The following is a 25,012-nucleotide window of genomic DNA, read 5'->3' as shown; positions in this document are numbered from 1 at the left end:
TATTAATAGAATAAAATAACAGAATAATGAAACTGTCACCCTAAATCTATTAGAACTAACATTTATTTATTTACTGTATTTATAGTCTGCCTTTCTCACAGAGACTGAAAGCAGATTACAGTGTAAGTTAATGTAATCGAAATGATGAGGCATCTAACAAGCAATGTACTAAGATTACAAAAATATGAAGAAGCCCAAAATATTACACATTCATTATACAGAATGCAGATACAATGCAGAAATATGGTAATTAATTAATCATTGTATGGCAATGTGTGGAATAGCTGGAGATCCTGGAAGGGATTGTTTGGCTGTCAAAGCTGTAGCTCTTTTTTGGCACCACTAGGTGGTGAGCTACGCTTATTCATTGCCACAGGAGGTGGCGGCAGCTGCAAGCATAGCCAGCTTCCAGAGGAGATTGGATAAACATATGGAGCAGAGGTCCATCAGTGGCTATTAGCCACAGCATATTGTTGGAACTCTCTGTCTGGGGCAGAGATACTCTGTATTCTTGGTGCTTGGGAGGAGCAACAGTGGGAGGGCTTCTAGTGTCCTGGCCCCACTGATGGACCTCCTGATGGCACCTGGTTTTTTTGGCTACTGTGTGACACAGAGTGTTGGACTGGATGGGCCATTGACCTGATCCAACATGGCTTCTTATGTTCTTATATTTATTTTTAGGCTGGCTGAGAGTGCTGTAACTTGCCTAAAGTCACCCAGTTAGCTTCAAGTGGGGAAACAGGGAACTGAACCCAGTTCTCCAGAGTAGAATCTACCATTCTTAACCATTACACCAAACCGGCTCTATAATGATGGCATTATATCTATAGAAAATAACATAAGGACAGCAGGGTAATTCCTTTTGCCTGTGGTGGGAATGCTATCTAGTCAAAGCTGACTTGTGGTGGCCCCCATGTGTTAGGGTTTTCAAGGTAAGAGACATGCACAGGTGGTTTGAATAGCTCTTACTTTGAAAAGCCTAACCTATGGGGAGGGATGGTGGCTCAGTGGTAGAGCATCTGCTTGGGAAGCATAAGGTCCCAGGTTCAATCCCTGGCATTTCCAAAAAAGAGTCCAGGCAAATAGGTGTGGAAAACCTCAGCTTGAGACCTTGGAGAGCCGCTGCCAGTCTAAGAAGACAATACTGACTTTGTTGGACCAAGGGCCTGATTCAGTATAAGGCAGCTTCATATGTTCATATGGGGTCACCATAAGTGATCTGTGACTTGACAGTAACCCCATTCCCACACAAAAGGAATTACCCTGCTGTCCCTATGTTAGTGTTGGAGGGCAGGGTGTTTCAAGGTAAGAAGCATTCAGAAGTGCCTGCCTCTGCACAGCAACGCTGGTATTTCTTGGAGGTCTCCCATCCAAATACTAGCCAAGGCTAATTCTGCTTAGCTTCCAAGATCTGGCTAGCCTGGGCAGAGAGGGCAATGCAAGCACAAACATATAGTACATCTTTTACACAGTAGTATAGCCCATAGCCACTGTCCCTTCATTAAGCACCTTCCTGAACTATTCTGTTACAGTATAGTCTCATTATCTTTATAGAAATAGGGCCTTTATAGAAATAGGGCCTTCAACCAAAGGCCCTTCTAAAAAGGTCTGCCCTGCATTTATTTATGAACTACAGAAGGGAGCAAACAGCCCACTGAGAGCTACACAGAAATTTGTCTCCGTGTTGAAGCACCCTGAACCAGATACTAGCCAATCTTTTTGCACAATAATATCTGTTAGCATCTGTCTAACATTTCAGGCAGATGCCCTTTCCAGACTATTGATTTTAAGATCTACACTTCTCCATATATTCTGGAATTATATGGTGGATAATGCTGCAAGAATACACAGAGGGAAATATAAAACTGGCTTCTGGAAATATAAAACTGTCAAAACTCACGTGTCCAGGTTTCGCAGGGAAAAAGGCTGTGTAGAGAAACGGATGTAACTGTGCTGGTAGAACCAGATGGTGAGTGGGTTCCAGTCAGTTACCAGAAACCACTGGCGCAGGTCAAATTTTGTCCCTAATATGAGCAGGGGTGTCTCGATGTATTTCTGCACCACCCACTTGCCATCCTTGACAATCATGGGGTCGCAGTCCACTAGCTTCACAATATCCTCCAAGCGGTCCATACACATGATGCCTGTTAGAAAACACTTAGTCATAACCAGTGTTCCCTCTAAGCTGAGTTAGCGTGAGCTAGCTCACAGATTTTAAACCTCCAGCTCACACATTTTTGTCTTAGCTCAGGAAAAATTGCCCCAGAACACAATAATTTATGCAGCAGCTCACAAGTTTAATGCCAGTAGCTCACAAAGTAGAATTTTTGCTCACAAGACTCTGCAGCTTAGAGGGAACATTGGTCATAACCCTGTGTGCCTGTCCCACCCTGTCTCTGTTCCCAGCTCACCTTAGAGCAGAGCTTTGAAAGTGTTTGCAGAGCTCTTTCTGCAAGGCCCAAGCTGGATGTGCATCTTTCCAGAACTGATGCCTCAGAGATGCTCAGGCATTGCTAGGTCACAAAGCAGCATCCCATGGCATTTACTACCAATGAATATCCACTCAATAGGAAGGAAAGCTCAGCATTTCACCGGCCTCCAAGCAGTGTGCTTTGGGAACCTCATGGTTGGCCACACACTCTATGCTGGGAAGGCCTTGAAGAAGATATTGGATGTATATCCCGCCCTATACTCTGAATCTCAGAGTGGTCACAATCTCCTTTAGCTCTCTCATTACAGACACCCTGTGAGGTGGGTGGGGCTGAGAGAGCTCTTACAGCAGCTGCTCTTTCAAAGACAACTCCTGTGATAGCTATGGCTGACCCAAGGCCATTCCAGCAGCTGTAAGTGGAGGAGTGGGGAATCATACCCAGTTCTCCCAGATAAGAGTCCGCACATTTAACCACTAAACCAAACTGGCAAACCCAGAACCAGCAACTGGTTTGGCAGGCTGTTGTCAGGGGCTGGTCAACAGCAACATGTCTTGCCCATCTTAAAACAGCTACATTGGCTGCCTGTTTGTTTCCAAGTTCAATCAAGGGTCTGTTTATGACCTTTAAACAATCCAAGACCTGTAGGACTGGCTCTCCTCATATGTTCCCATGACCGAACTATTGTTCTCAGGTTGCCACCCCAGCCCCACTGGCAATGGCCGGTATCTATACTCTTTCTACAGCTCCAGTCATTTGGAATAAGCTCACCGAGGTGAGAGAAAATCAATCATTACATATTTTTAGAAACACCGCAAGGCCATTTCCTTTGCTAAGGTTAAGGGGTAAGAATAGAGAAGCAGAACAAGGGATTAGTTGGGCTTTTATGGATTTGTAAGCCACAGGAGCCACAAAGAAAAGGCAAGGTATAAATACTTTAATACTTTATTTTCTTGCTTTTCACTTCATTTATAACCCTCCTTTCTCCTTGGTGAGGAGGGGACCCAAAACAGCTTACATGATTCTCCTGTCCTCCATTTTCTCCTGCTGTGAAGGAATGAGGAGAAAATCTTCTGGGCATGGAGCAGGTGTCAATGGGGGTGTGTGGGGAGGGGTCCTGCATTATACAGGGGGGTTGGACTAGATGACCATGGAGGTCACTTCCAACTCTATGATTCAAAATGTGCCTGCACACAACAGCTTATACCAGGGATGGCCAAGCATGCTTAACATAAGAGCCACATAGAATACACGTCAGATGTTTGAGAGCTGCAAGACATGAATGTCAGATGCTTGAGAGAAGGAAGGAAGGAAGGAAGGAAGGAAGGAAGGAAGGAAGGAAGGAAGGAAGGAAGGAAGGAAGGAAGGAAGGAAGGAAGGAAGGAAGGAAGGAAGGAAGGAAGGAGGGAGGGAGGGAGGGAGGCAAATAGATGTGGAAAGGGAGGGAGAAGTGTAAAGAAAGCAACTTTCACTTGAAATATCTTTTCCAAGCTGCTGCTGGCTGGCTTGGCTTGGAGAAGTGATTTTAAAAGATAAATGCCTTCTCCAAGCTGGCTGATGGGGCAGTGGGGGCTTGGAGAGCCACATAATATGTGTGAAAAAGCCACATGTGGCTCTCGAGCTGCAGTTTGGCCACCCCTGGCTTATACCCAGAATTAAACTTTGTTGGGTCTTAAAGGTGTCACTGGACTAAAACTTTGTACCAGTGCAGGTGGATTAGGCTCAGAGTGTGTAACTGTCCCAAGGTCACTCAGTAATCTAACCACTATGAAACACTGGCTAAATAGAAACAAACAAATCAATAAAATTCTGCTCATGAGGATGGCAACTAGGCAACATCAGGGACAAGCCCAATATGAACACGGCCTTATCAGAGTGTGTTGTTCAGTCTCCATCTCTGGTGCATTTTTTGGACATCAAGAGGACCAACCCCATTGTAGGGGCTCTGTCATTTCTCTTACCTCTACCCCGGGACTTGGCTCCTGGCTTTACAATCCAGATATCTTTGTCACCTTCCATGTCCAGCTGTGGGACCACTTTTGCCAACCGATGCAGAATATCTTCACACTGTGCCACAAAGGTGTCCATCTGCATCATCTCGGCTCCCTCACTGCAACCATAAACAATTTCTCCATCTTCCTGTAGCCATGTAGTTTAAGCAGGCAACTATCCTAATCCAAGTTTATTTCAGGTTCAGTGACCACTTGGGAGGAAAAGGCAGGGGGAGAGATGCTGCTTGGAATCAGTATAACTTGTGGTTGCAAAACCCAGAATATGAGCTGTAGTGAATTATCAAAATCTGAGGATTGCGCTAGCAAAAATACACGGAAAATTAAAATCTTAGGTGCCAGGGAGCATCTGAGTGACGCTTTTATGAAGATGACACTTTCATATCCAGCTCTATGCCTGGGATCTAATTCCTATAATCCCCTTGTTCACTACTTATCTCCCTCAACATTTCACAGTTCCCAGCCTCTCTTCCATTGTTCAAAAAAAGACTTTGATTTTGAAAGGAGAAAAAAAGGCAAACAGAACAAAACGTAACATTAAGCAAAAAACACATTTTATATATAACCCACCTACTATATTTTCCATGACATATTAATATTTTACATACACAATTGGGATATACCTCTCAGTCTCTGATTCCTAAAGACCTAATATTTGAAATGAAATACTGATCTGAAATACTGATGAATGCTCTCATCATTCTTGGTGGGGAAGGGGAGGAGGTTAACACTAAAACATGCAATTCCTGCTAAGTGTTTAAAAACAAAGCCTTGTTTGGTCACAACTTTTGCTAGTTTTGGGACAGAAGCTGTTTGCACAGCACAAGCTTTGGTGCTTTCCTATGTTCCACATTCCCCTCCCCCATCTCGGCATCCCCTTCTTGTGTTCTATAGGCAGGCCTTGAATTCAGCAGGAGCTCACAGGAGCACAGCTCCTGAACCTTTCTGATGCCCCCCTCCTCCCCACCTACCTTTCCATTGAATAGTAGCTGCAGCTGGATTAGGAGAGCAGTCAGCCAGCCAGCCACCAGGAGCTTTGCCACACACCCAGCAGTCCTCATTAACCCCTGGAGAAACCCACACCACCTTTTCTCCACTTCATATGTGATTTTGAGTGGCAGTGGCTTGCTGGCCTTTTGACTGGGGGGAGGGGTGGCCAAGGAGAGGCCCTGGTGAGCAAGGCCTGCTTGGGCTGACTGGATCTCTAGCCAGCTCAAGCAGGCCTCACTTGCCCAGGGCTCTCCTTTCTTGCATTGGGTTGCTATTGGCTGGTGGGGTAGCAGCATATGCTATTGAGCTCTACCACCTATTTTTCTACAAAGCTACCCCTGCCTATAGGTGCAATTTGTTTTCTTGTTTGTGATAGAAATCCCTCCCCATAGAGTTAGGAGGGCTGTGAATGCCCATAGGGCAAAAAAGGAAGAAAGACAGAGGAAGAAGAAAGCCAGAAGCTGCAGAGAAGGTAATGATATACGAAGACAGTGTGTCCTGCTCAACCAACCCAGGCATGTATAGAAATATCTAGTTCAAAGTTTCCATTGTGCTAATGACAAAGGCTTGGATCTACTGGCAGATTTCCATGGATGGAAGAGGGAGAGATTTATGCCGATTTACCCCTCCCAGTGCAGACCCCAATTCCCCACACACACTGGTTTGAGGGTCCCCCAGTCCTCTATAGCAGTATTTTGAGGCAGCATTTTGGGCTGCAGTGGAAGGGGGCAGCAAGAAAACTGAGGTGCGTTGACAAAAATATCTCGTCAGCAGAAATGTCTGGAAGAGCCAAATCACAGCCCTCCTCTGATCATAGTTGAGAAGCTGCTCCACTATGACTAAAATGGAAACTTTGGATCCAATAATTTATATGAACACATACTAATATGCCATTTGCAAAACCTGGGCCTTCTGGTCTCAGAAATTGGGGGTCTTGAGGTGTGGAATTTATTTCACATTCCCCATATACTTACTGGACTACCTGATAGTAGCCTTGTAGAAACTGTTCCCAGTGTGCCTTTGTCATTTGCAAGGGAGACCCAACTTCTTTGTCAATGTCTTGGTGCCTCAAGCTGCTCAAATGCTCCTCACAGGCATGGATGGCAGTCTCCAGCAGTTGGGATGACAAGGTGGGCTTTCTCTTGTGGCTGGTGCATGGCTTGACTTCTGCAAACAAAGAGGGTCACTAGGCAGCTGCAAGACTGCCTGTGGGTGGAGGGAAGATGGAGCAAGGATAGATGTCATAGGCAGGGCTTTTTTTTGTAGCAGGAACTCCTTTGCATTTTAGGCCACACACCCGATCCTCCAGGAGTTTACAGGGCTCTTAGTACAGGGCCTACTGTAAGCTCTTGGAGGATTGTGGCCTAAAATGCAAAGGAGTTCCTGCTACAAAAAAAGCCCTGATTGTAGGTGGTGCTCACTCTGAATCAAAGCAGTCAGTATAGCACTCATGGTGGAAAAGAGGAGACACCGGTTGCTTTCATAAATATGGTTTAAATGTGGAATGGGATTGAACAGGCTATTCTAATGTAGATCTGTAGACATCAACAAGATTTCTTGTTCTGTAGATCTTAGACATCAACAAGATTTAAGAGAACATAAGAGAAGTCAAGTTGGCCGATCCAGTCCAATATTCTGTGTCACACAAGTCGCCAAAAACCAGGTGCCATCAGGAGGTCCCACCAGTGAGGTCTAAGTTTTTGAGAGTCAAAGCTCCCTTCATCGGACAGCAAGAGAGCTCTGGCTACTGAAAGCTCATCCCCTGAAAATCTTCTTGTTCTCCAAGGTGCTCCTGGACTTGAATCTAGCTGTTCTACAGCAAACTAGTAGCCAAGTTAAGTCTACTGTAATGAAAATGGCAAGTCCTGTGATGACTTAATTTTATAGGCATATATTTCAGCAGGCCTGAGCCTATTTCAAGTAAGCTCATATACACGTTTTAGGGCATGTTCATGCTTCAAAACTTCTCTTGCTTCAATCACGTTTGCAATATCAGTGTAAAATGTAAATCAGACAGAATGCTCACTTGCCTTGCAAATGGCTCTCCTCAATTTTCCTTTCTGCATGAGCAAGACTGGTCACAACCACCGTGGCAAACCACAGGCAGTGCCAAAACTCCAGAGGCTCCCGCCTCAGCAGGGTAAATGTTCTGATAAGAGAACCACACCACTTCTGGAGACACTGCATAGAAGCCAGTTAGCAGCTCATAAGCTAAATTCCAGTGGACACAAATGACTTTTGATCCTCACAAGGCAGCAGGGCCATAGAGAGGAAACAGAGTGTGTGTAAAGGGAAGTTGATACAGGGCAGAAATTTTAAAAGTGAAAATACATAACTAGAACTTTGCTCGTGTGATCATTGAATATGTTGCTCAAAATGTGGTGAGATGTGATATATGGAGTTTTTAATTCATGTTTTACTGACTTTCAACTCCTGGGTACATTTGCACAAGAGAAGGGCAGTCATTGTGAGCTCATTTCCCAATTTAAGCTCCCAACAAGGACTATGTCTCCAAAACTGCCACTACCAGGCTGTAGTGACCCCTACACTTTACAGAATGTCTGCAATCCTGCACCTTTAGGGATTACATTCGAATAGCCTATATTTGATCCCATTCCACACTACCTTGCCAAATTTACAGTGTAATCCTCAGGAGAGTTACTCCAGTCTAAGCCTATTCATCTCAATGGGCTTAGAAGGGAGTAACTCTCTTTAGGATTGCACTGTTAATCATTTTTAGACAAAAGGGTAACCAGTTTGGATGGAACCAACTGTTCGTCATGATAGTTCTGAGACATTAACAGTGACTTGGTGCTAACTTTACAGAAGGGGCCATCATTTTTCTAGTTGGCAATATTAGCCTCTGACATCAGAGATGGGGATTGAAGTTGGACAGGCTAGCTAGTCACTTTTAGAGAGGAGGCTGATTTAGGTCAGATTTCATTGCCCATAGGTATCTAGAGGTTTCGAATCTTTTCTTATCTCCACTGGAAACATGGGAAGTCTGAAGATTACAGGGCGGTGGAGGTTAATTACCCCTCCACCTTCTTGTTACTGCAAGGAACTCTGCATATGCTCTTAGGAATCTACTACAGTCTAGGTAAAGTATAAACAGATGTTAGATTTCCAAATAAAAGCAATAAATTCAGTCTGTGTTGTGTTATTGTATGCCTTTCCCCTGTAATTTGTTTTGCTCTTTAGAATCCAGCCACCCTTTTCTTTTTTCTCTCTCTCCCTTTGCTACAATACAGTTTTTAGAAGGAGTTTTTTGGGGGGCTTCATTTAGTACAAGATAGTTCTCTGGGATATTTCTCTTTATCTCCTTCCTACATGCCAGACAGAATGGACACTACATAGCTTTCTATAAAGTATTCTTCAGGGTTTATACCCAGTTATTTCTTTTTTGGCCAGTACTGTGCTAGAAGGACACCTTCTCGGTGGATCCATCTAGACAATCTCAAGAGGTCCCAGAGCAGCAGCAGCTGTTACTAGGTATTTTCCAGAGAACCCTCTTTCTAAGGGAGTTTCCCAGCAAGGAAGGCATCTGCCCCCAGTTCTTTCAGTCACAAGTGAACATCACCCGACTAATGCCTGTTATTAAAATGGCTGTAGTTATGTCAAGCAGGCCAGAAGCCAATGCTACATATTGGTCAGAATATTGGACTAGCCCCACAAAAACCCTGATTCATATCCCCACTCAGCTACAAAGCACACTGCATGACCTTCAGCCATCTGTATGCTCTCTCTCTCTCTCTTTCACCCGAATATATATCACAGGTTTATTGTGAAGATTACATGAAAGAGCCATGGTATGCTAACTTGAGCTTCAGAAGCAAGGGTGAGATAAAAATGTCAGAGAGATGATCAACATGGAAGGAGGGTCGGGGACGTTTTAAATCTCCTATAGTAGCAAAAACTCCTTTAGCCAGCCTTGCATGTGAAACAAGCATCAAACTTCCATATAGACAAAACAAAACTGAGAAAGAGACTAAAAAATGCTTGCAGCATCACACAGGAAATCATCGTTCTAATGCATATTCCAAACATATATCACCGCCTGGCACATTTATTCTCTCCCAGCTGGTGTTACTTGGCATTAACAAGCCTTCCAGGTATTCTGCAGGAGGTGCTGGCTGGAGACTGGAAATGTGAACTCCGGATGGATTATTTATTTATTCATTCATTCATTCGATTTACATCCTGCCCTCCTCACCGAGGCAGGCTCAGGGCGGCTCACAACATAAAATACCAGAACAATAAAATTAGTAAATATTAAAACACATTCAATAATTTACAATAATTAAAACTATAAAACCAGAAAAAACAGTCTAATGGTTTGGTGCTACTTTTAAGCACAGAGATTTCTGCCAGCCACGCTTACCTGGAGACTCCTTGTCATTGGGAGCCTTGCCCTCATGAGTATCCAGCAAGGTAATGGCGGGAGATTTGCGCCAATATCGTTTCAGCACCACTTTGAGAAGGCTCCTAGCTGCAGTCATCTGGAAATCCTCTACCACAAGACAGAAAGGAGAGACTGACAGAGAGAACAAGCATTGCACTTGTTCTGTCCCACCCCCATTCCCAGGACCTGGGGAGGGTAACAATAATTAAGAATGAGTCACATAGCTTTGTAAAAATTTTATTCAGCTACCGCTTCATATGGCCCTGATAAGGATAGCCCAGGCTAGCCTGATCTTTTCTCAAAAGCTAAGCAGAGTTGGCCCTGGTTAGTATTTAGACAGGAGATAACCAAGGAAGTCCAGGGTTGCTATGCACAGGCAGGCAATGGAAAAACCACCTCTGAATGTCTCTTGCCCTAAAAAACCTTTGGGATTGCCCTAAGTAGTCTACAACCTGATGGCACTTTAAACACACATACAAACACCATACAAGTGGATGACAACCAAGCCTCAGATTCAGCAGGAGCTCACAACAGCGCAGCTCCTGAACCTTTCTGATGGCTCCCCCTCTTCCTCCTCACCTACCTTATTCATTGAATAGTAGGTGAAGCTGCATAACAATCCCTGGATTAGGAGAGTGGGCTGCCAGCCAGCCACCAGCGGCTTTGCCACGCCCCCAGTATCCGTCATTAACCCCTGGAGAAGCCCAAGCCACTCTTTCTCCACTTCTTATGTGATTTTGGGTGGCAGGTGGCTTGCTGGCCTTTTGACTGGGGGTGGGGGTGGCCCAGGAGAGCCCCAGGTGAGTGAAGCCTGCTTGGGCTGGCTGAATCTCTAGCCAGTCCAAGCAGGCCTTGCTCACCTGGGGTTCTCCTTTGTTGTATCTGGTTGCTTTTGGCTGGGGGGGGGGTGGCATATGCTAATAAACTAATGAGCTCTGCCACCTATTTTTCTACAAAACAACCCCTGATGACAACCATTCCATCTACATAGGATGAATAATATTGATTAAAAAACAATCCACTTTAAGGACTAGGAGAGCCTTTAGGAAATGTCTATTCAACCTCCATTCATACTTAATACAAATGATACAAGAGCTCCTTCCCTGTGGCAAAATGCCAGGCCACTGCAGCAAGTGCTTCTCTCCACCCCGTGCATAATTTTATAAAGCTCTTTCATGTTCATTCACAGTCATCTTTTTATTGAAATGGAAAATTTCCCAGACTTTTTCACCTTTCCTTTTAGGAAAAGTGTGATTAACGCCATAATCATCTTGGTTGCTTTCCTACTTCTTTTGTCATGTTGTTGCCCACTCACCCAATTTAGAGAGATCCTGTAGTTTTTCACAGTCCACCCTAGGTTTCACCATCCTGAATATTTGGGTATCATTTGCTTCATGGCCACAATGCAGCTCTGCCCCCAATTTCAAATCATTTATGAACAAATTAAATCACACTGGCCCCAATACTGATCTCTGAAAGACCTCATTGTTTGACTTCATTCTATCATGAGAACTGTCCATTTATCCCAACTCTCTGTTTCCCATCATTTAACCAATTTTTAATTTAGATGTTTAATTCATCCAGCGAAACAGCCCCAAAATTTGGGGGGACAGGTGATCAGAATAGGAATGGCAATGCTGGAAAAGTTAAAAAGCATAGCTGATATGGGTCTCAGTGTATTTTTTTGAGGATGCAAGAGGAAGACAGCCACTATGGAACAAACTGGCTTGCCACATGCACTTTAGAAAGGTGCCATGCCAAGCATGTGGCACATGTTGGCAAAGGAACTCCACACACAAAAAATTAAATCGAACTTGGGATTCTTTTTTGGGTGGGTGGGGGGACTACAAATCTGAAATTTCAATCACAAAGCTCTTTGTTTGGGTTGCTGAATTGCTCTCCCTGCCCCACATGCACACAGAAGGCAAGCTCTGTGAGAAGTCTGCAGTAATGCCAAAACTTTACGCATCAGCTGATCTGATCATCTCCATGGATGGGATCTCTAGCCAGTCCAAGCAGGCCTTGCTCACCCGGGGCTCTCCTTTCTTGTATCTGGTTGCTTTTGGCTGGGGGGGCGGCGGACCCCATGCAGATCATAAATACCAAATACACATATAGTTTAAGTAGCACATTTTAGACAGCACTTTGGACTTCTTACCAATGAAGGCATGTTTTTCATCTGCAGCTCCCAGTCGGTAACAACGTGGAAAAAAGGAATCGGCATCAGCCTGGTCAAACCATGGCAGGTTTCTTAGATTGAGGCATAGTCCTACCTGAGAAAAGGTAGTGCCAAGATTACCATGAGGCTTTGCAGCAGTTAAATTTTTTGATTCCACACTCCTTCCCCTCCCCCCACAACACTCTTCCATCATTTTATCCAGACATTGTGCAACTAATAATGGTGCACGCACAGTTATTAAAGCCCAGATTTTAAAGAAACAGAACTCTGCCCACTTTGGTGGTGAAGGTGCCGGCCTTGGCATAGTGGTTCATCATCTGTTCCTTGCGCAGAAGGCGGCAGTCGATGACATCACGGCGATTGGTCCAGATGAAGTAGGGGATCTGGTTGCGAACCAGCCTTGACTGCCAACGAAAGAGGAAAAGTTAACTAGTGGATGAGCCCTGAGCAATGGGACTCTAGATCACACAGGATGGGAGTGACATAATTGGGTGGAAAGACCAGGTACAGGCAATAATGCAAAGGAAGTGAAATAAAGGTTGAATATGGGGTGGGGGACATGAAGATCATGCGTTGAAAGTAGGGATGCCAAGTGTGGGCAGGGAAATTCATGAAGATTTGAGGGTGCAGCCTGGGGAGGTCAGGCTTTGGGGAGGGGAGGGACCGCTGAAGGGTTCAATGCCATAGGCCCCACCCTCCAAAGCAGCCATTTTCTTCAGGGGAACTGATCCCTGTAGTCTGGAAATGAGGTGTAATTCCAGGAGATCTCCAGGCCCCACGTGCAGGCTGTCAACCATAACTGAAGGGGGTGTTGTGCCAAGATTACCATGAGGCTATAGGTGCCATCATCATCATCCTGTTCATCTTCCTCTTCCTCTTCTTCATCTGTGGGAAGAAAGATCAAAAAGCCAACAGGAAAAGTAAGAATGACCCCCTTGCAGCAAGTGGCTTCTTGTATACATTTGAACATGCTTCCCTCCCACTCTGCAAATTAAACGATGGTACATTCATGTAAGTATGGGCACTTATCCACATACTGCTGTGTATTTATTATTGGTCAAAGTTTTCCGCTGCCACTTCCTGTAGGAAGAATCCCATCAAAAAAAGAGAGCTAGAAAGCTACAATAATTTCCGGAAATATTAAAAAAATAATTCAAACAATTCAGCAAGCAAACAAACATACATACAAACTGAATTCAAACAAGCTAAGAAGACATCTGGACAAGTAGCATATATGTTTCCTAAAACAGTCAAGAAAATCATGGTGCCAAAAAAACAAATTCAAACAATTCAAAAACATACAAAATGAATTCCAACAAGTCATGAAGTATATACATTTCCTAAAACAGTCAGGAAGAACAAAACATAGTGCCAGACATGAAGATTAACCCAGTTCAAATGTCTGACAAAATACAAATGTCTTTACACCACTTCTTAATGAAAACCAGGCAGTCCTATAAGAGTAATTAGATTTTTTTAATTTGAATCTTTTAAAAAAATTATTTAGCAATACTGAAAATTTCAACATATGTAACATATAAAATATATTTTAAACATCAGTGTAGGTCTAGCATGCAATACAGCATGATACAATAAATAATTCAACATATCTCAAACACAGAGGAGAGTCTAAAAAAAAGACCAACATTACAGATAAATCTATTTACCAATTAACAATTCCAACTTTTGAATCGTTCTATTCCATAAACGAACTAAACTATAATATCTTTATTTTTTTGTAAGCAGTCAACTTCACCAAAATATGTATTTCCTTTACTTTAAGTAATTAATCCTGAAGATCAGGAGCATTAGATTGTTTCCAATATCTGGCAGCAGTAGCTATGTATAGAGCAATTAGTTGTTGATCACTAGAAAAATCAGGGAGATATTACAACAATAATGACTCTGTCTTACAAGGACTTTGTTTTCCCAACTCACATAATGTAATTTCTGTTGTTTCCAAAAATTGGAGGCACGTGTACATAGCCACCACCAGGGCTTTTTTTTTTTTTTAGCAGGAATGCAGTTCTGGCTGGATTGGTGTCAGGGGGTGTGGCCTAATATGCAAATGAGTTCCTGCTGGACTTTTTCTACAAAAAAGCCCTGGCCACCACATATGAAAAAAGTCTGCCCTATCTTCTTTGCAGAACTAATATTTATCAATATTGGATTTATAAATCTTTGCCAGCTTCATCGGGGATAGATGGCATCTATGAATCATTCTTAACAAATTTTCTCTAAAGGAAAGACTAACTATACAATTCATACCATGAGTAAAAACAAATTTCCAGGCCTCATTATCCATAATATTACCTACATTTTTCTGCCATCTTTTCTGCTACAGAAAAAAAATTAAATCACATTTAAGGAACATTTTCAATAAGCAGGAGTATAATCTTGATACAAGTCTTTTGTCATCAGAAACAAATAAATCCTCAAATTCTGTTGTTGGTCTAAGAACATTTTTCTGTATCACTTTACAGAGGTAGGGTCTAATTTGGAGATACTCAAATTCTGAAATGCTAGGTTCTGTGGTCATTTTTAATTCATTGTATGGGATCACTTGGTTATTAATTATCTAATCTCTATAAGAAATGTGACCTGAAATTTCCCAGCTTCTTAAAGGGGCCTGGACTTATCGCCTCAATCATATCACTAATATCTGAGGTTAAAGGTGAAAATCTTGGTGACAATTTATTTTCACTTGGTACCATATGCTAAGTATAGCATTAATATGGTATTATCATTATTATAATATTTCTTCCTGTTTTCTTTTTTTACCCAAGGCCAGCTCTTCAGAGGTATCATCACAAAAGATTGCAGTGAGAGAAAATCCTGAGATTCATGGTATAAAAAGAGGAGCATTCCACTAAAAACAGGACTTTGTCAATTTTGTAATCTTTCTAACAGATATTAAACAATCTTGTAGGGCATTAGAAAACCTGATTTCACCAAATGGGAATGCCTCTGGATATGCTGAATGCAGATAAATCAGAACTCATGTGTTCTAATATAAATTTTGATGACTCTAAAAAGGATGGTTGGATAAAAGAATTGAAGCTGTCAGATCAAATCAGATATCTTAGCATCCAGCTAAGCAAACGTAACAAAGATCTTTTAATTATACACCAATGATTGATGAAATTAAAAAAATAAAATCATGAGAAAATTATCCTTTCTTGGTCATATAAATTCCATAAAAACGATTCTTCCCAAATTTAATTCTTATTTGGCAGCCTACCAGTTGAACTTCCAGAAAAATTGATAAGAGAATGGCAATTACTTTTGAACACTTTTATTTGAGATAAAAAGAAGCCTAGGATACAATGCAATAATATGTATGACAGGAAAATAAACGGTGGTTTGGAGCTTCCCAACCTTAAGCTTTATTGCCAAGCTTCTAGAATTAATTGGCTGAAGAATTGGCTAACAAATGTTGTTAAAAGAGAAATCAGCTTTCTAATTCTCAAATTAGCCATTCCCCTAACCATGCAGATAAAAAAAAATTAGGTTGGGGGAAGGGACAGCTAACATTAGAAAAGGAAAAGGTCTGCAGAAAATGTATGTATATAAAACCAGAACATCACTGGGTCTGTGTGCGTGTGTGAGCCTAGTGCTCCAACTTTGGCTGGCTGCCACTGGGGGGAAAAACAAAATTATAAATACATCTCCATGTGCCAGCTACAGACTTCAACTTGCCACCTTCTGAGTGCTTATCCACTGAAGGTCACTGCAAGCCTCATACTGAGTAGGGCACAAGCTCTCGCTGCAGCTGCTTTCGCTCTACAGAAATCTGGCCCCCAGCTATGATATTTTTGCAAGTTTTTTTCTGGACAAAATCTCCCTTAAAAGCTTATACCTTGAAACTCTTGTTGGGTCTTTAAGAAACTACTGGACTTGAATCTTGCTCTTCTGTTTATTTAGCTATCATTAACAAAATATCATTAGACTTAAAGGTGATCCACAACTAATACAGCACAGATGGGCAAAACTCCAGTTTTAAAGATGAGTATACTGTCCTGTTTCCATTTGAGAATGTTTGGATTTCAAACCTAAAAGGAAGTATTTCTTCAACCAAAAGGTGATTAACACATGGAATTCACTACCACAGGAGGTGACGGCAGTGTTCTGGTCCCATTGATGGACCTCCTGATGGCACCTGAGTTTTTTTGGCCATTGTGTGACAAAGAGTGTTGGACTGCATGGGCCACTGGCCTGATCCAACATGGCTTCTCTTATGTTAACCTACTACCAAACCTAGGCAAAGCATGCATGTAACACCAATTCTGCAGTCACTCCATTTGCTGCCCATCAGTTTTTAGCATGTTCAGTTCAAAGCTATGCAAAGCCTTGGACCCTCATATCTTCTGTAGGGCCTCTCCTCCCATATTCTGCAATGACAGCTCCACTCATCTATTCAGGACCTTCTGCAGATGCCACCCTGCAAGTGGGCAACATGCTTTCTCTGTTTGGCTTCCAGCAGGACTTTTTTAGTAGCAGGAACTCCTTTGCACATTAGACCACACACTCCTGATACAGCCAATCATAGAGTTGAAAGGGACCTCCAGGGTCATCTAGTCCAACCCCCTGCACAATGTAGGAAACTCACATATATCTCCCCATAAATTCACAGGATCTTCATTGCTGTCAAATGGCCATCTAGCCTCTGTTTAAAAACCTCCAAGGAAGGAGAGCCCACCTCCTTCTGAGGAAGCCTGTTCCATTGAGGAACTGCTCTCACGGTCAGGAAGTTCTTCCTAATGTTGAGCCTGAAACTCTCTTGATTTAATTTCAACCCATTGGTTCTGGTCCTACCTTCTAGGGCCACAGAAAAAAATTCCACACCATCCTCTATATGACAGCCTTTCAAGTACTTGAAGATGATGATCATATCCTCTCAGCCACCTCCTCTCCAGGCTAAAAATCCTCCCAGAGCTTACAATAGGCCCTGTACTAAAAGCCCTGTAAACTCGTGGAGGATTGGCTACATCAGGGGTGTGCGGCCTAATATGCAAAGGAGTTCCTGCTACAAAAAAAGCCCTGGCTCCCAGCTTGTGAAATGGTCTCCCTGAGTGGGTTAGGAGTGCTCCCACATACCTGCCATTCCACAAATTCTGTAAAACAGAGTTGTGCTGAAGGACTTTGTATAGAGCTATGTTTGCTATTACAGAAAGATTCAGTAAAGCACTTTATACAAGAAAAGGAACTGCAGACCACACCACTGTGCATATGATGTATTATCCATTATTGCACATATTACCCACTTGTCACTGTATTGTTTTCTGCATTGCACCTGCACTCTGCTATCATGTTTAGTATTCTGTTTGTTCAGATACCTGCAATCCCAGTCCTATTACATGGTTTATTAGATGTCTTACCCTATTGATTGTATTGACTTACACAGTGTACTCTGCTTTGAATCACATTAGGAAATAGATGATCAATATACTAAATAAATATATAAAATAAATAAAGGGCAGAACTGACCAGTGCAAATGCATAGAGAGAGAGACAAACATGCAAAAAAAATGTAAGACTTCATAAGAGAGAGAGAGAGAGAGAGATTAAGTTGTCCTGGTATCATTGATATTATGAAGTGCTTGTAAACACATTTTCTCACTATCATCATAACTAAGCCATGAGATGTGATGGACATGATATGTAAAAGAACAAGATTGCTATTAGATATCTCTCCAGTCTCTATCTTGGTACCACCTAGCACTGAAAGAAAAGCTAATTCTACCATCTTTACGGTGTTAAATTTCATGTCTGGATTTTTAAAAAATCCTCAAGTACTCCACTTTCCATTTTTAACAAATTTGTGTCTGTGTATAAACTGTCCTGAAGTTGCAGCTGACTTATGGTGACCCCAGCAAGGAGCTTTCGAGGCAAGTGAGAAGCAGAGGTGGTCTCCCATTGCCTTCCTCTGTAGAGTCAAGGAAGGTCACTCTTCCAAGTACTGACCCTGCTTAGTTTCTAAGATCTGACAAGAACAAGCTACCCCTTCTCTCTCAGCACATTTGTATATAACTGTAATTTTTGCTTAAGTATCTAAATGGATTAAACGTGATCAGAAATGCTGATGTTGCACATTCTCCATTACAACAAAAGAATTCTCCATCACAGTACCAGCCACTTTATTTATACCACCAGAGAAGAATTAGTATGCATAGTTCTCCATGCAATATCAGCACTTTCGTTTGTGGAAACATTCAAACATTAAAGAAATTCTTAGTGACAGAAAATAAGTACTGTGGTACATCAGTCTTCTCTGTGCTCGTGTAAATAAGCAGTTAGTCTCAGGGAAGGTAGGAGGTTACATACAGGCACAATAAAACTGGACACTGGCTCATTCTTGCAGTACATACCATCCTCTGGTGCATCGCTATTGTCTGCATCTTCCTGCTCCCCATCAGGCACACACACCCGCTTATTAGCAGGTTTAGGCAACTTGGGAAATTTTCTCTCCACCCAGCCCCTGCCACGCAGTCGTTTCCGGATCACAGGGTAAGGGCCATGTATCATGAAGATCTTCCTTTGCTGGAGAGAAATGGGGAGGATTAACCACATTGCACTGCAGGAAGGCTAACAGACCAGGTGAAACTGCACCCCACCTATTGTGGTCAATCACAAATGGAACATGAGCCAGCAGTGTGATGCCACTGCAAACAAGGCTAATGTGATTTTAGGCAGTATTAATCAAAGCACAATATCTAAATAATGATAAGTAATGCTAGTCAGATTTCATGTGGAATTCTGGATGCTGCTCTTCAAGAAAGTTACAGACAAACTGGAGCAGGTCCAAAGGAAGGAAGGGAAGGCGGCTGGGGCTGGGGCCGGGAAATATGTCCCTCAAAGAAAGGCTGAAGGAGTTGTGTGTTTTTTAGCCTGGAGAAGGCTGAGTGGAAAACACAGACTGTTGAAATACCTGGATAGCTGTCACACAGAAGGCAGCAAAGTCTTGTTCTTTGTTGTCCCAGAAAACCCTGCTAGATGTCATGGACTTAAGTTACATGGGGGTAGATTTTGGTAAATATTAGGAGAAACCTCAAAATGTTAACAGTAGCTTGACAACAGAATCGGGGTGGGTGGGGACATGTGTGTCTCTCTTACTGATCATCTTCAAGCAGAGACTGGGCAGCTTTCTTTCAGGTAAGCCCTAGTCTGAATTTCCTGCTTTGATCAGGGGGCTTGGACTAGATGGCCTGCAATACTCTTTCCACCTCTTAGGATTCTGCTCCTGAAATAAACTGAACTGGTATTTTGAGAAGGGGGGTCAGCCAGGATCAGGCATAAAGGCTGGCTGAGCCAATGGGGTCCCTCACCTTGATGGCCCTCTCCACAAATTGTCGGGCTTGTTTAAGGCGTTCTGGGTTGAAGGATAGTCTGAAGTTGATGCTCTGCTGTGAACGTCCGTATATCAGAGAGTCTCCATATGCTGGAAAAAAGGACACAACTGGCTACACTTCCATGCTTTGTGACCTCTCTGAGGTATTTACATCATGAAATATTTACCCCATGAGGCATTTACCTCATGAAATGTCCTTTGCCTGAGGTATTGTGGAACCCAGGTTCAATCACACACACCTCCTTTTCCAGTTAGGAAGCCAGAACAGCAACAGTCAGAGGTAACAATCTCAGGCAGAACTGTGGTGGAGAGTCATTAGTCCCAGGATTGAGACTACAATCCTGTATTCTGGTGCCATGCGGTAGGGAGTACTTTCCCAACATAAGCACTTACCATCTAGTAAGGGAACCAACTTGCATGGTGCCACCCCACTGTGGAATAGCACTGGCAACAACACCCCAGCAACTCACCTTCCTGCCTCCGTCTGCTAGTGCTGGGCACACTGGATGGCTGGCAGCGAATGGGGCGCAGACATTTGCGTTCAGTCCTGGGGAGTGCGTCTCCGTCAGACTTCAACCTGCCAACTGTAATTAGAAAGATCAGCAAAGGATGCCAAAATCCATATCAAAGGATGGTAGAGCTACTGGAAGTCATACAAGAAAGACACAATCTGAGATCCAATAGATAGATAGATAGATAAATTTATTGTCATTGTTCTCAAAAAAGAAAATGAGAGCAACGAAATGAGGTGCTCTTCCACAAACATACCAACACATCAACACCCCCAAAAAAGAACAAATAAATAGACCGTTTAAATGCATCTAAAAACAAATAACCATTCATAACCCTGCATAACCATTCATAACCCTGCATTTAGCCTAACCACGGCACTTGGATAGAAGCTACCCTTGAATCTATTTGTCTTAGCCTTCAACACTCTATATCGCCTACCTGACGGTAAGATCTCAAATAGCAAGTGGGTCCCTTAAGATCATTTTACATCCCATATCCCATACATATTATACAGATCCACCAATGAGGGGAGAGAATATCCACAAATCTTCTGTGCTCTTACTATCACTCTTTGGAGCACCCTTCTCTCTGCTTCCGTGCAGCTCCCAAACCACATGCAGAGGCGATAAGATAAAATGCTCTCAATGGAACTACGATAAAAGGCAACCAGCAGACTCCCTGACAGTTGTTGTGATCTTAAGAGTCTTAAATAGTATAGTCGTTGCTGGGCCTTTTTCTCTAGAGCTAAAGTATTTGCCCCCCATGTTAGATCCTGTTTCATGGTAATTCCCAAAAACTTCCATTCTGTCACCTGTTCTACCATAACACCATCAATGAACAACGGCTGAATGTCCAGACTACTCTTCCTATAATCCACTATAATTTCCTTCGTCTTATTTACATTAAAAATAAGATTATTTTCTTTACTCCAGAGGGACAGCTGATGAACTTCCCTCCTATACGCAGACTCATCATTCTCAGAGATGAGCCCCACTAACGTTGTATCATCTGCATACTTAATGATTTTGTTACTCAGACTACTAGAAACACAATCAGACGTGTAAATAGTGAAAAGAAGTGGACTCAAGACACATCCCTGAGGAGTGCCAGTATTTAAGATCTTCACGGAAGAAGTATATCCGTCCATTTTAACCCCTTGTGAACGACCTGATAAAAAGTTCAAAATCCACTCACATAAAGAGTCCGACAGCTTCAAATCCTTCAGCTTAAACAACAATCTATGGGGTGATATTGTATTAAAAGCAGAGCTAAAATCCACAAACATTCTAACATACGTCCCCCTTTTATCCAAATGCGATAAGGCGGTATAAAGGACAGTATTAACAGCATCCTCAGTAGATCTATTTTTCCTGTAAGCAAACTGATGTTCATCAAAAGTAACAGGAAGGCAGGAAATAATATATTTTCGAACTAATTGCTCAAAACACTTCATTATCACAGAAGTCAAGGCCACTGGCCTATAGTCATTTAAAACGTTTGCTGGCGTCCTCTTTGGTATTGGGACAATAAGAGAAGCCTTCAAACAAGTGGGAACAATAGATTGTGACAAAGAACGATTGAAAATCTCAGTCCACACCCCCGCTAACTGCCCTGCACATTCCTTTACTACACAACCAGGGATGTTATCGGGACCTGCAGCCTTTCTAGAATTTACTGCTTTCATTATACACCTAACATCGTGCTCCCTCACAACGAAAGGAGCACCTTGCTCGGTCCCCAGCGGAGACCGAGGTGTTGTGGGTGTTGTGGTTCAGATGCTGTGCTAAAGACTGGACAGGCTCCATTTCAAATCCCCATAGAATGGTGTAAGCTGCCCTGAGCTCCTTGGAGGAAAGGTGGAACAAAAATGTATCAAATAAATAAAATTATAAACTGAGAAACAGAATGGACTCTGTGAGGGGACTCAGGCAGTCCACCCTTGCCAAAGGCCCTATATGCAGGAACCGGTTCTAAAATGGGAGAATAGGAAGGAGGAAGGCTGAGTAGGGACTACAGTCATGAAGAACAAAGCCAGTGAGTAACTGGATTTCCCTTTGCCTATTTCCTTGACTCTCTGAGAAGCTTTTAAAAAAGGCCTGTTCATGAACAAGGACCTTCTCATAAGCAAGACAAGGGAGCCATGAAATGGGGAGAAGGGACAATATGGGACCCTAAGAGTATTGCACACCCTTTCTCAGAGTATCTCCAAGGATTTTTTTTTAAAAAAACAGTGTCTTGTCTTCTTCTGCTATCTGCTTGAGGCAGAGACAGCTCTGCCCATTTCTAATGCCTGAAGCAGCAAATGTCACCTTCTGCATTGTTTTGTCCTCATCACAATTTGCATATAGTGCAAGATGGCTGGATCATTCCATAGGAGCTTTCCGAAGAGATGTTCCACCAAGTATTTGGCTGAGGACAACTATAGTTTACATCTGGCACTCCCACTTCCGCTCCCCCCACAAGACAGCAGCTTCACCAGCACTCAGCACCATCTCATTTAGGGAACTGAAATGTTTTACTGCTTATAAAGTTAGTTTTATCTTGTTTTGAATTGTGATTGCTGTGAACCATCCTAAGCCCAGGTATCGGGAAGGGTGGTCAAAAATTTAAATAAACAAATCAATACAGTGCCAGATAATAGAATCATAGAATCATAGAGTTGGAAGAGCTCATCCAGGGTCATCTAGTCCAATCCCCTGCACAATGCAGGAAACTCACAAATACCTCCCCCCAGATTAACAGGATCTTCAATAGGCCAGCACACTGCACTATGTTAAAGGCCAAAGTCTGCAACTCATGTCTGGGTGGCCACAATGGCTTCCAATTAGACATGTAACATGAGTTCCTTACTGGGAACACAGTTCTCAGCCCAGGCACAACAGTATAGGGGTGAGGGATTTGGATCAGGACCAGAGTACATAGGGACAGGATGCCTTCCCCTATACCATCTTCCCAAGTTGAAATGGCCATGGAGAGCTGTTATTTGGCCTTCTGGGGACTCTACATGTACTCATGGAGTACATGCAAGTTTCCACAATGGGACACCCCCTTGGGGCTACTTCCAATCCAAATCATCCCAGGGGACTGAATTTCCAGTGGAGAATTTGCAAGTTGCTTCTGATTGAATCTCCCCATGGTGACCCATACAGCAACTGAGGACTATGTATTGTGCTGTTAGGCCCTTAGGAATCTGTACATCTGGCCAGTTAGGGTGGGGGTGAACTCTGTGGAGATCTCTACCTGTGCACTGGATGATGCCCTTAGCAAACTAAGTGACAGCTTTCTTTTAATGGTACCCCAGGAGCTGCTGTTTGCCTCACACTACTAAACAGCAAGGCCACAGCAGGGTATGTTTAACAGGACTGCAGCTCCACTCTGATTATGAAAGGAAGCAAAAAAGAATATTTATTACCACCATGCCAGTACAATCAGTACTGCGATACTGGACCATCTCCTGCTGACTCCATTCTCAACCCCAGGCAGATGTTGGCTCCAAATCACAACCATCTGCTGAGGTTATGCTGTGTATCAATGCAAGTTAACGTGCAACCAAACCAAGGATTTTGCTTAGTGTGGAACTGGGGGTATCTCAGACAGTAAGAGATGCCGAAGTATGGGATGCCCTGGCATCCAATGAGAAGACTGTGCCTGATGCCATGCAGATCTGTTTTGGAACTAGAATTCTATCTACATTTCTCATCCTATAAGACCCTGACTAGAAGACGTGCATCATCTGGCTTGAACCATAATTTATGACCCTCATCAAACCCACTCCCTAAATTAGGCCAAATCAATCTCCATACAGGTATGTGGGGGATGGGGGGAGTTATACTGATATAAATCCTGGAGACTTCACATTCCTGAACAGTTAGGTTGAGGTTCCTGGACTAAGTTCATTATTACAGCCAATCCTCAAGCTGAGGAAACCCTTAATGTGTGACTTTCCCCATAAAAATCACTTCAGTGCACCAGACTTAAAGATAAAGGGGAGGGACGGTGGCTCAGTGGGTAGAGCATCTGCTTGGGAAGCAGAAGGTCCCAGGTTCAATCCCCGGCATCTCCAACTAAAAAAAAAAGGGTCCAGGCAAGTAGGTGTGAAAAACCTCAGCTTGAGAACCTGGAGAGCCGCTGCCAGTCTGAGTAGACAATACTGACTTTGGTGGACCGAGGGTCTGATTCAGTATAAGGCAGCTTCATATGTTCATATTACATGTTTACTTATAGTTTGTATTGGATGGAAATATAGAAGTAGTATATAAAAACATCAGCTAATTCTAGACTGCAGCTGGAATTCTAAAGCCCACACATACAGTGAAATCCTAAACAGAGCTACACTCTTCTTATTGCATTTGAGAGGCTTAAAAGAGCATAACTTTGCTTAGGATTGGACTTGCACACAAGGGCTTTTCAGCTTCGCATTCCAGCAAATCCCAACCCATGTTTCCCCTAAAGCTTCCCCTCCATTGCCCACAATCAGGAAGCAACATTCCGGGGGGGGGGGGGGGGCTGCACTGTAAGGAAATACAGTCCTGCTTCCCTGACATGTGTGGTTGGGAGGGGCTGGATTGCATGACCCCACTCCATTCACTGTTGAGAGAGCCATAAAGCAACAGGAACCAAGAATCACATGCAAGTTATTTTGGGGAACAAGGGGTTAAATGCTAGCACAGGATAAAGGAAGCATACAGAAACAAGCCAACAATGTGCAGATTTCTTGCCATTAACCGATTTCTCCATCCCAGGAAACATACATCTTGGAGAGGCACCCTCACCTCAGGGTTGTAGCCAGGATTTCATGTTTGGTGGAGCCCACAGCTGGATTTGTTATTTTGAGGGGGGGGGTTGGGGGCCACCCAGTTTGGCAGCCCAGGGCTCTCAGCATTGTAAGCTGCCTTGAGTTCCACAAGCTAACCCCCCTTTGCCTGGGCAGTCACAGTAGCTCTGCTCCCTCACCCCCTTCTTATGTGCCCCTCTCTCAGAGAGACAGAGACCTCTTGACTCCCTCCCACCCTTTGCTCTGCACACTGTGTTAGGGAAGGGGAGAGGAAAAAGTGAAAAAACCTACAGCAATGTTATGACTTGTTCAGAGTGGCAGTGAGCGGGACAGATTGGGGGCCCTCCAATGGAGGGGCCATATAGTTA

The 25,012-nt window shown here is 43.2% G+C and overlaps 2 protein-coding genes across 2 annotated transcripts in view; both read right to left on the bottom strand.

The window, feature by feature from the left end:
- Nucleotides 1–25,012, bottom strand: part of OGG1 (8-oxoguanine DNA glycosylase) — a 235,649-nt gene that overhangs the window by 99,711 nt on the left and 110,926 nt on the right. The gene's annotated exons all lie outside the window — the stretch shown is intronic.
- Nucleotides 1–25,012, bottom strand: part of LOC132571998 (tubulin tyrosine ligase 3-like) — a 62,844-nt gene that overhangs the window by 14,629 nt on the left and 23,203 nt on the right. Inside the window, exons 10-19 of the mRNA XM_060238791.1 lie at nucleotides 19,828–19,941; nucleotides 19,335–19,447; nucleotides 18,378–18,549; nucleotides 12,836–12,894; nucleotides 12,285–12,413; nucleotides 11,989–12,103; nucleotides 9,810–9,938; nucleotides 6,403–6,595; nucleotides 4,391–4,539; nucleotides 1,901–2,144 (exon numbers count right to left, since the gene is read on the bottom strand). Of these exons, the coding sequence (XP_060094774.1) occupies nucleotides 1,901–2,144; nucleotides 4,391–4,539; nucleotides 6,403–6,595; nucleotides 9,810–9,938; nucleotides 11,989–12,103; nucleotides 12,285–12,413; nucleotides 12,836–12,894; nucleotides 18,378–18,549; nucleotides 19,335–19,447; nucleotides 19,828–19,941 (1,417 nt within the window). The remainder of the gene's footprint in view (nucleotides 1–1,900; nucleotides 2,145–4,390; nucleotides 4,540–6,402; nucleotides 6,596–9,809; nucleotides 9,939–11,988; nucleotides 12,104–12,284; nucleotides 12,414–12,835; nucleotides 12,895–18,377; nucleotides 18,550–19,334; nucleotides 19,448–19,827; nucleotides 19,942–25,012) is intronic.

The sequence above is a fragment of the Heteronotia binoei genome, chromosome 5, assembly GCF_032191835.1.
Source record: "Heteronotia binoei isolate CCM8104 ecotype False Entrance Well chromosome 5, APGP_CSIRO_Hbin_v1, whole genome shotgun sequence".
NCBI classification, from domain to species: Eukaryota; Metazoa; Chordata; class Lepidosauria; order Squamata; family Gekkonidae; genus Heteronotia; species Heteronotia binoei.
Note: the sequence above shows the minus strand (reverse complement) of the source record. Positions and strands in the feature narration are given on the sequence as shown.